At 34.9% G+C, this 12414-nt stretch overlaps 1 protein-coding gene across 1 annotated transcript in view; it reads right to left on the reverse strand.

The window, feature by feature from the left end:
• Positions 1 to 12414, reverse strand: part of RTTN (rotatin) — a 233494-nt gene that overhangs the window by 211943 nt on the left and 9137 nt on the right. Inside the window, exons 5-6 of the mRNA XM_044667121.1 lie at positions 12170 to 12260; positions 5262 to 5376 (exon numbers count right to left, since the gene is read on the reverse strand). Coding sequence (XP_044523056.1) covers positions 5262 to 5376; positions 12170 to 12260 — 206 coding nt within the window. The remainder of the gene's footprint in view (positions 1 to 5261; positions 5377 to 12169; positions 12261 to 12414) is intronic.

Below are 12414 nucleotides of genomic sequence, written 5' to 3' on the forward strand. Positions count from 1 at the left end.
TAGTAGTAGAGAATATGGAAAGAATTTACTCAGAAATATGGTGAAGTAAGCTGATAATGATGATAGGATGTATATGAAAATGTGATGACATGGAATAATATGTATGTATGATATGATACATATGCATATGGATGATATATAAAAAAATCAGTCAAGGACTGAAAGAAAGGATTACACTGAGAGAAAAGGGAAGGGAGAGACAGAATGGGGTAAATTATATAATATAAAGAGATGTGAAAAAAATCATTGTATACAGGACAGTATAAGGGTGGTGATGGACAATGCTTAAAATTTACTCTCACTGTAAAGGGATCAGAGGGATAAAACAAGTATACTCAATGGGGTACAGAATTCTATCTTACCGTACTTGGTGGGGTATACAATTATATCTTAAAACAGAGAATTTGAAGGAGAATAAAACAAATGAAGAGGGAGGTAATTGGAGGAAGTGAAGGGGAGAGGGGGACAAAAAGCAAAATACTGATGAGGAGGAACAGAGAGAAAGGGAATAGAGCACGATCTAAAAAGGATAACTGGATGAAGAGCAATACACAGGTAGTAATCATAATGCTCAATGTGAATGGAATGAACTCACCCATTAAACGGAAGTAGATAGCAGAGTAGATTAAAAACCAGAATCCTATTATATGTTGTTTACAAGAAACACATTTGAGGCAGGGTGACACACACAGATTTAAGGTAAAAGGCTGGAGCAGAATTTATTATGCATCATCTAAAGTAAAAAAAAAAAAAAAAAAAAAAAGCAGGAGTAGCAATCATGATACCAGACAAAGCCAAAGTAGAAAATTGAGCTGATTAAGAGAGATAAGGAAGGAAATTACATTTTACTAAAAGATACTATTAACAATGAAATAATATCATTACTAAACATTTACATACCAAATGGCATAGCACCTAGATTTCTAGAGGAAAAATTAAAGAAGCTTAAGGAGGAAATAGATAGTAAGACCATATTAGTGGGGGATCTCAACCTTTCCCTTTTAGAACTAAATAAATCAAACCAAAAATTGAATAAGAAAGAAGGGAAGTGAATGAAATGTTAGAAAAATTAGGGCTAATATGTATCTAGAGAAAATTGAACAAGGATAAAAAAGAATATAACTTCTTCTCAACAGTACAAGATACATATACAAAGATGGACCACGTACTAGGGCATAGAAATATTGCAAACAAATGCAGAAAAGCAGAAATAATAAGTGCAACTTTTTCAGATCATAATGCAATTTAAATTATAATTAGCAAGGTTTTGTGGAAAGGCAAATTTACAATTAATGGGCAACTAAATAATCTAATTCTTTAAAACTGGTAGAACAAAACAGAAATCATAGAAATAATTATGGACTTCATTAAAAAGAATGACAATGAGGAGACAATAAAACAAAATCTATAGGATACAGCCATAGCAGTACTCAAGGGAAAATTTGTATCTCTGAGTGCCTATATCAACAAAATGGAGAAGGAAGAGATCAATGAATTGGACTTGCAACTTAAAAAATTAGAAAAAGAACAAATTAAAAATCCCCAGATAAAAACTAAATTGGAAATCCTAAAAATTAAAGCAGAAATTAATCAAATTGAAAGTAAAAAAAAAAACTATTGAAGTAATAAATAAGACTAGGAGCTGGTACTTTGAAAAAACAGATAAAATAGATAAAGTGCTGATTAATCTAATTAAGAAAGAAAGAAGAGAATCAGATTAACAGAATCAAAGATGAAAAGGGTGATTTCATCTCTAATGAAGAGGAAAATAAGATAATTATTAAGAACTATTTTGCCCAATTATATGACAATCTAGGTGAAACTAGTGAATATTTACAAAAAATATAAATTGCCTAGATTAATAAAAGAGGAAATAGAATACTTAAATAATCACATCTCAGAAAAAGAAATTGAACAAACCATCAAGGAAATTCCTTAAAAAAAAATCCCCAGGGCCAGATAGATTCACAACTGAATTCTATCAAACATTTAAAGAACAACTAATCCCAACACTATACAAATTATTTGACATAATAAGCAAAGAAGGAATCTTACCAAATTCTTTTTATGACACAAATATGATACTGATTCCAAAGCCAGGCAGACCAAAAACAGAGAAAGAAAACTACAGACCAATCTCCTTAATGAAAATAGATACAAAAATCTTAAATAAAATACGAGCAAAAAGACTTCAGCAAATTATCACAAGGATTATTCATTATGACCCAGTAGGATTTATACCAGAAATGCAAGGATGGTTTAATATTAGGAAAACCATCCACAAAATCGACCATATCAGCAAACAAACCAACAGAAATCACATGGTTATCTCAATAGATGCAGAAAAAGCCCTTGACAAAATACAACACTCATTCCTATTGAAAACACTAGTCAGTATAGGAATAGAAGAGTCCTTCCTCAAAATAATCAACAGTATATATTTAAAACCATTAGCCAGTATCATCTTCAAAGGCGACAAGTTAGAAGCCTTCTAAATAAGATCAGGAATGAAGCAAGGATGTCCATTATCACCTCTATTATTTAATATTGTTCTAGAAACCCTAGCACTATCAATAATTTGAGAAGAAAAAGAAATTAAAGGGATTAAAGTAGGCAATGAAGAAACTAAACTACCACTCTTTGCAGATGACATAACGGTATACTTAAAGAATTCTAGAAAACCAACTAAAAGACTAGTAGAAATAATTAACAACTTTAGCAAAGTTGCAGGGTACAGAATGAACCCATATAAATCATATATATTTCTCACAAAACTCAGCAGTAAGAGTTAGAAAAAGAAACTCCATTTAAAAGCACTCTAGACAATATAAAATATTTAGGAATCTATCTACTAAAAGACAAATGCAGGAATTATATGATCAAAACTATAAAACATTTGTCACACAATTAAAACTGGACTTAAATAATTGGAAAAACATTAATTGTTCATGGGCAGGAAGAGCTAATATCATATAAATGACAAACCTACACAAATTAATTTACTTCTTCGGTGCCATACCTATCAAACTACCAAAAAATTTTTTTATAGAATTAGAAAAAATTATAACAAAGTTTATCTGGAAAAACAAAAGATCAAGAATATCAAGGAATATAATGAAAAAAAAGCTGAAAGATGGGATCCTAGCAGTACCAGATCTTAAACTCTACTATAAAGCAGTGATCATTAAAACAATATGGTTCTGGCTAAAAGACAGAAGGGAGGATCAATGAAATAGACTTGGGGTAAATGCCCTCAGCAAGATAGTATATGATAAACCCAAAGATCCTGGATTTTGGGACAAGAACACATTGTTTGACAAAAACTGCTGGGAAAATTGGATAACGGTAAGAGAGAAATTAGGTCTACATCAACATCTCACAACCTTATACCAAGATATATTTAGAATGGGTAAATGATTTAAATATAAAGAAGGAACTATAAGTAAATTGGGTGAACATAGATTAGTATAACTTTCAGATCTATGAGAAAGGAAATTTAAGACCAAGCAAGAAACAGAGAATATTACAAAATGTAAAATGAATGATTTTGGTTACTTTAAATTAAGAAGGTTTTGTATAAACAAAACCAATGTAAACAAAATTAGAAGGAAAGTAACAAACTGGGAAAAAAATCTTTGTAATAAATTTATTACAAATTAATTTTCAAAAGGATTAATTTCAAATTAATTTCAAAAAGGATTAATTTCCAAAATATATAAGGAACTAAGTCAAATTTACAAAAAAAATCAAGCCATCCCCCAATTGACAAATAGTCAAGGCATATGAATAGACAGTTTTCAGATGAAGACATCAAAATTATCAATAATCACATGAAAAAGTGTTCTAAATTTCTCATAATTAGAGAAATGCAACTCAAAACAACTGAGGTACCACCTCACACCTAGCAGACTGACCAATATGGCACCAAAGGAAAGTGATAAATGTTGGAGGGGATATGGCAAAATTGAGACGCTAATACGTTGCTGGTGGAGTTGTGAATTAATACAACCATTCTGGAGGGCAATTAGGAATTATGTCCAAAGGGCTTTAAAAGAATGTCTACCCTTTGACCCAACCACACCACTGCTGGATTTGTACCCCAAAGAGATAAATAGGAAAAAAGTTTTGTACAAAAATATTTATAGCTGCACTCTTTGTGGTGGCAAAAAATTGGAAAATGAGGGGATGTCTATCGATTGGGGAATGGCTGAGCAAATTGTGGTATTTGATGGTGATGGAATACTATTGTGCTCAAAGGAATAATAAACTGGAGGAATTCCATGTGAACTGGAAAGACCTCCAGGAATTGATGCAGAGCTAAAGGAGCAGAACCAGGAGAACACTGTACACAGAGACTGATACACTGTGGCACGATGGAATGTAATAGACTTTTGTACTAACAGCAATGCAATGACCCAGGAAAATCCTGGGTCTTATGAGGAACTTATGAGAAAGAATGCTATTCACATCCAGAGAAAGAACTGTGGGAACTGAAACACAGAAGAAAGACATATGATAGATCATGTAGTTCAATAGGGATATGATTAGGGTTTTGAGATTAAAGGATCAAGCTACTACAAATACGAATAACATGGAAATAGATTTTGAACAATGATAGCCATATAACCCAGTGAAATTGCTTGTCAGCTCTGGGAGGAGGGAGGAAAGAGGGGTGGAAAAAATCATGAATCATGTAACCATGGAAAAATATTCTAAATAAATAAATAAAGTATTAAATAAAAAGAATATTATTTGGTTAGGTGAGTGAAGGGCAATTTGGAGAGGGAAAAGGCTAAAGGAAAAAAAAAAAATACTGCTATAATCCTGGAAAGAAATAAGCACCTAAAGAAAAATGATACACATAGGAATTTAAAGAAAGGGATATGGGGCAAGAACAAATGTCATAAGAAGTAGACTACTGCCCTTCTTCCCAAATTTACCAAAGCTCAAAATCCCCTCTATTTCACTCTTACAAGGTAAATTTAAGGAGTCCAAACCACATTCCACATGACATTTAAGAAGCTGATTCCAATGAGGGCTGCCACTAACCAAATAAAAAAATAATACTTTGACATATATAATGCTCTGTACTTTACTTCAAAATATAAAAATTTAGGAAATTTAATACTTTTATTATAATAAAATCCTCTTCACAGAGATTCGCACTTTGCTTTTGTCTCATTGAAATCTGCTCACTATTTTAAAATAAAAATTCTACCAAATATTTTAGCAAATTTAAAGATATTATTAAATATTCTGACCTGAATAATCTTTGGCCGATGAAGGAAAATTTCAGGAGGAAAATCTTGCATGATAACATCTTCCAACAGTTCACAGGTATTCCAGACTAAAGTGAAGTTATTACTTCTTAAAGAACTAAAATAAATAAAAGCATGTTTAGAAAAACAATCTACCTGCACACTAAAGATGATCAAATACTTTAATAACTCCATTAGAGGATATAGTTCAATCATACACTGCATAACCAGAAATTGTGTTACAAAAGAAAGAAATATTTCAAGAGACCTAGGTACATGTTTCATGAGACTGATTTTTTTCCATGCCATACCTCAGGTTAGGATCCTTTTCTCCTCTATCCCCTCCAAGTTGGGTACAGTAAAGCTTCCCACCTTCTTGGTCTTGTAGTGGGCACCCCTGATACCTTTCAGGACCTTGCCCAATTCAAAAACTCAGAGGCCAAAATGTCTCAGTCACCTTTGGTGACCAAAATATGAGAGTCTTACGAGTATGTACTTCCCTTCAGCCAGGATCAAGCCCTATCCTCAAAAGACCTGAACTTGAAATATGGTCACTGTCTCCTTCTTAGCTGCAGTATCACTAGCAACTCAATACTAGTGAAAGAAAATCTTTGTTAAGAAACACACTTGTTTTTATAGAATCTGTTACTCAATGCACTACAAAATAGTTGGTCTAATGCCACCTAAGTCAAACAACTGCTATCACTAAATCATTTAGTCATCCCTCTACTCATAGATGGCACTGAACAAATGAAGCAGTCTTTGCCTCCTTATGTTTATAATTCAGGTCAGATAACACAAACATTATGCCACAATCTTACTGCCACTAGTTAACAGGCAAGCTAGTGATGACAAAGCAGTAAGTTACTCTCTAAGGGAGGGATGATCTTAAACAGGGAAGCCAAAATAATCACTAAGACCCAAGATCTCCTTCTTCATCCTCCCACCCCAAGTGGCTGGATAGAATTCCATGTCCAAGAGCTTCGTGAGTTACAAGCTCTAGCTCCACCCGAATGCCATCATTTAGGGAAAAGCCACCAAGGGAAACACAGGCCTGGTAGCTTCCCCTGCCAGGACCATAGTCCTCTTATGTCCTCAGAAGCCATGGTCACTTAAGATCCAAAAACAAAGCTACTCACAACCACTGTGCTTAGTGTTCTCAAATGGCTGGACATCAGATGCTTTTTTCAATCCAAATGCCACTAAAAACCGATTTGTATATTATTTCTCTAGTATACTCCAGGCAAACTGGATTACTTGCAATCCAGAATTGCAGGCCTTTCCAACTGCCCTGCCACTTCATCCTAAGGATGACAGGACATTGACATCTTCATGGCCATTTAGGTTTAAAAATGCAGGGTCTTTCCATCTACCTTGCAATTAAATCTTTCCATAGGTAGGGTTCCCCCAATTAAAATGTGAACTCCTTGAGGTCAGGGGCATTCTCATTTTTCTATCATATCATCAGTACTTTACACATAGTAAAAACACAATGAATCTTTATTTATTTATCATTCATTCATTACATAGTCATAGAAATATAATTCTTAAACATGGAAAATAATTTCATATATTACATAAATACATTAGAGAAACTTATGGTAAAGCATGGCTAAAAAATATCTTCAAAGTTGCCAAAAATTTATTGCATTTTAGGCATTGTTGAAATAATAGAGAAAATAGTGTAAGTAAAGAGAAAAATATTCTAAATAAGAAAGCACAATAAGGGGGAAATAATTTAGTGAATACACAGGTTCTCCCCATCCTTAAATCTTGTGCTAACCAAGTCCTTCTAGGATTATGAATGGAATAATGGGCTTTAATTTAGACTTATTAGTTTGAATGAAATATCTCAGTATTTTAAAGTACACTTCAGAAATTACAAATTGTGTTTTCAAGTACCTATTCCAGGGTTGGTGAATCTTTTAGAGACCAAATGCCCATGGTACAGGTGAGCTCCTCACCTTGCCCCAGGCAGGGAAAGGAGGAAGAGTTCCCATTGGGCTGCTGAGCAAAGGAGTGGGTCATGTGAGAAATGTCTTCAGGCACAGGTGAAGAGGGGGAGGGAGAGCAGCCCCCTCCAGCACAGCTGCCAAAGGTTCACCAACAGGGACCTAGTCTATCAAATTTATTATAACTTAGACAAATATAAATCTAAATACGAATGCAAGGAGAAAGGGAGAGAACTTGTGTCCAGGAACAACTGTGAGCTCAAAACAATTAACTGTAAATTTCCTCTTGATACTAATCCAGTTACATTTCAGACCTACCATCAAAGTAAAAAAAAAAAAAGATACAAAAGCTTTAAGTGTAATCAATAAACAAACATTTATCAAACACCAATGCCTGGCACTATGCCAAATCCCAGAAATAGAAAGATAAAAGCAAAATAGTCCCTGCCTTCAAGGAGCTTAGGTTCTAACCAGAAAGACAATATATAGAGTCAGGTTGGGGTTTTGAAAATTTGAACTTGATCAAATGTGATTGACTGAGATATTAGGGAATATTTGGGGCATTTAAAGAATTTCCAATAATTTCTCTAATTTCTTCTGTGAGAGATGTAGAATGCAGAAAATAGTACCACTTCACAATAACTCACAAGTTAAAACCTTTCCTGGACTCAATTCCACAAACATTAGGTCTCTTTCAAGGTAAAGAATCATCTTATTTATTTATTTATTTTTTAAACCTTAACTTCTGTGTATTGGCTCCAAAGCAGAAGAGTGGTAAGGGTGGGCAATGGGGGTCAAGTGACTTGTCCAGGGTCACACAGCTGGGAAGTGGCTGAGGCCGGATTTGAACCTAGGACCTCCCGTCTCTAGGCCTGGCTCAATCCACTGAGCTACCCAGCTGCCCCTAAAGAATCATCTTAATTGTATATCTCATATAGGAGCAGGGGGCTGAGGGAAGCTGATCTTCATCTCCCACAAAGTGCTCGATGTTAGGGCCTGCCCAGCTTGTTCATGCAGTCCCATACAGAGGTGAGTAGTAGCCCAAAACCTCAGATGCAGCCATTATTGATTGGAGTATTCATTTATTAACCACTTAACATGTATAAACCTGTGCTACCATTTTAATTACATTCCTATCATTTTTCATGTCACTGACCAAGTTTTTAAGTAGTGTCCATAAACTCCATAAGCTCTGTGGTTTTTATTGTGCAATTTTATGTAGCACAGTGATTTGGGGGAGTGTCGATGTTACATTGTAACAGAACTCACCATAAAGGCAAAACACATACAAAGTAGTAATGAAGTAACATTAGAGGAAAAGGGTAGGAGGGCCAGGAAAGACCTCATTCACAAGATGATCCTATAACATCAAGGTCTCTAATTTCTTACTTAATTATTCACATTTTTGGCATTTAGATCATATTATCATTGTGCTTGCACCCGAAGTAAGCAGCATGGCAGAGTCATTAAGAACTGGCCTTGGGGGCAGTTAAGTGGCTCAATGGATGGAGAGCCAGGCCTACTAGAGACAGAAGATCCTAAGTTCAAATCCGGCCTCAGATACTTCCTAGCTATGTGACTCTGGGCAAATCAATTAATACCCATTGCCAATCCTTACCACTCTTCTGTCTTGAATCCAATACACAGTATTGATTCTAACAAGGAGGGTGTAAGGGTTAAAAAAAAAGCAACTGCTGACCTCAGACACAGGAAGACCTGGCTTCAAACAATGCCTCTAGAAATACTGTCTTGGCTATGTGACCCAGAGCAAATCATTTAACCATTTGGTGTTCCTGGAAATTCTAGAGTTGATACAAAATGCAGAATAGGTGCCAACCGATATTAAAAGTAGGAGTTTCCTCACCAAAAGTTCCCTACAAACCAAAGAAATCACAGGACTAATCTAAAAAAAAAACAAAACACCTGAATAACATTCATCTAAATTTCTAAGACCTAGGAAATTTTCTGTCATGAACCAAATAAATGTCCTGGGAAGATGATTGAAGCTGTTATTATCAAGTCAATAAATAGTTGCTTCCATATGCCTAAAGCAGGAATTACTAACCACTACTCGTGTCTTCTGCCTTTTGGCCTTTACAAAATGACCTCCTACTTGAAAGTATTTGTGGATCAACATCTTGATCATTCTTTGGAGGAGAAGCAACTACTTCCTCTTCAAAGAATCTATCCTGTCCTCTTTAAAGAGCCTCATTTTTCTTTCTCAGTTCCCAGTATTATTCAGTGAATCTTTTTCTAAATAACATCAGTCTACTCTCTAATTTCATGTCACAGATTATGATTTCTAAGACGCAATCCACCTCTCTGAGTGTAGACTAAAGCTTTTTGCCACCTTATTTTTCTTGCCTTTTTTTTTTTTGCAACAGAGCTTAACATGGAAGTATTTTGCATGACTTAATATGTATAACGGGTATCATTTTTTTTTTTTGCCTTCTCAATGAGTATGGGCAGGAACAGAGCAAAGGAGAGAACTTGGAATTGAAAGTAAAGATAAAAATACAAGATTATGGTTTTCCTTTGCCTCTTCAGATCACCATTTTTCTTAGTTTTCATGTTGAAGATCTCCTTCTGGGAGTGGGGGGTAGGGAGGAAGGAAGGTATAGAGTAGGTTTAAGGAATATTTCATTCTCTTTGATAACCTGAAAAGTAGAAAGCATACGAGCCCTTACCTCTTCTTCTAAGAAACAAAACTGCCTGCTCTGAGCACAGAACAGGTAGCAATCTCTTGGCCAAGGGAAATATGGTGACATGGTGACAACTTACTTGTTACCCATACTCTATATCTCTGTTTAAAGATATCTGAGCCAAGGGTTTTACTACTATCACCTTTGCTTGACTTTGTCTCTTGTAAACTTCTGAGTATAAGAAAAGAAATACTTCACTCTCTTTTCAGGTCACTGAAAATTTTTTCCTGTTCACTTTCACATTGTTCAATATGAGATCCTTAGACTTTGTCATTCTTTCTAGTAGTTTCCTACAGAAGAGTTAGCTGGTAATCCAATTTGATTAGAAGTCAAGTCATGGGAAATATGGTCAGTAAAATATGTGAGTGATACAGTGTGGAGAGCTTTGAATGTCTGGCTAAGCTTATGTCTTCTTTAAGAAATATTTACAAAAGATAATAGGGAGGGGCAGCTAGGTAGCCCAGTAGATAGAGCACCAGACCAACAGTCAGGAGAACCTGGGTTCAAATCTAGCCTCAGACATTTCCTAGCTATGTGATCCCTGGGAAAGTCACTTAACCCCAACACCTACCCCTTGCTACTCTTCTCAGAATTAATACTAAGAAAGAAGGTAAGAGTTTAAAAAAATAACAAAAAAACACTGAAGATTTTTGAATGAGATATTATTTTGATATTTTATGGGGGATAAAGATGGAAGAAACTGTCAAGAAGCCAATCAAAATCTAGTATAGACCAATCAGACTAATTTAAGATCATCTATAATATAGGCCTCACACAATTTTTTTTGGATAAAGCATAATAATAATGAGACCAAGATTAGAAGATGCATCTCTGAAGGTCAATCAACTTTGATTACTTTCACAGGCATAAAATAGAATCCTACTCTAAACAAATCATCTGATGTGCACAATTTACAACAAAGGAAATCTTTTAGATGTGAAGCTACATTCACTACTACTATTAATATAGTTCAAAGTTGTGAAGATAGGATTAACTCTCTACTTGTCTATTTTAGCTAAACCAAGCAAGAACTCAAACCACCCCTATTTAACTCTAAGTAAGAGAATTCCCGAGTCACTTAACTAGAGTAAGCTCACATCTCCAAAGGAAACTGCCACCCCCAACTTGGGCAATGCTAGGCAAATTGAAAGACTGTGATTACTTCCCATAAAGTGGGGGAGCGACAGGAAGTGACATGGAAAAAGGACTATAAAAAGTACTGAATTTCCTGTCCAACAGACTTCTCCTTTGAACTTCTTCTCTTTGAGTTTTGTCTTTGGACACTCTGCATAGGTGAGCTGGACTGAAGGAGGAGACTCTTTCCCTGGATCCTGTATTGGCTTGCTGGGTGAGTAGCTGGCCTTCCTTTCCTGGCTTCTGGAGAGACTGGTTCTGGAGATTACTGCCTTGGCTTTGGAGGAGGCTGTAATGGTGGAACTCTAGCTGAAGACAACACTAGACTTTTAGCTGAGGATTACCAGGAAATCCACGTGGGGACAAGGGATGTGGGGAAGCCCCTGAGGGGTTGAGCCTCACTTCACTGGAGAAGAGCTGGTAGGCTTGTTAAAATCTGTCTCTTTAGCTACATTTTTCCACATTCCCTCTTTCCATCTCTTTGTAAATAAAGCTGCTAAAAGTCATTTTGATTTGAGCTATAATATTTTTAAATCGGCAACCACAATATTACTTTAGAACTTTCATATTAGCATAAAAACCTAAATTTTAAATTCTTACAAAATACAAATCTTATTGATAGAGAGCTAATAGATGCATCTTCCTAAATAAAAAGTCAGTTCTTTAAAAAAAAAAGTACCAACAAATAAAACTCATAATCTATTTAATTAAACATTTCTGCTATTGGATAGCTTCCCTGAGGGTTATTTCAAATAAGTTTGTATTAACCTTATTCAGTCTAGAGCCAATGACAAACTTCATTCTGAAAAGTAATTCAAAGCAGTAAGAATTTCAATATAAATCAGTATAGATATTTACATAATATTTATATAATCATTCCTAGCAGAGGTACAAGCCACTGACTTCTGAAGCAATGTATATTAAACTCCAACCTAGGTAACACACATCACATAAGGAACCTTTGGTATACCGATCCATATGAAAAAAGTTTGGGGAATATAGGCTGACTTCTATTTATTCACCTCCCTAATTATAAGGACAGTTTGAAAATTAATAAACTATCATATAAGATTGAATGGCTCCATCTGAAATAAAAATAATTTAAATGTTTCAGCTACTATACCTTTCATTAGAGGAAAGAACATGTCTATCTGTTGCAGTAAGTGGTAACCAAGGAAATGTAGAAAACTTCAAGCATTTCACAGTCGGATTTACTGTTAATAAAATAGCAAAAACATGTTATTATTATCATAGAATCAAAGAATTTTGGCACTGGAAGGATTCTCAGAGGCTATCTGCAGTAACCTATATTCAAAGGGAATCTCCATCATAACATAAAGAAAGAAGTGGGGATCTAGCCTCTACAGG

Source organism: Gracilinanus agilis, chromosome 1, assembly GCF_016433145.1.
Source record: "Gracilinanus agilis isolate LMUSP501 chromosome 1, AgileGrace, whole genome shotgun sequence".
In the NCBI taxonomy this organism is placed as follows: Eukaryota; Metazoa; Chordata; class Mammalia; order Didelphimorphia; family Didelphidae; genus Gracilinanus; species Gracilinanus agilis.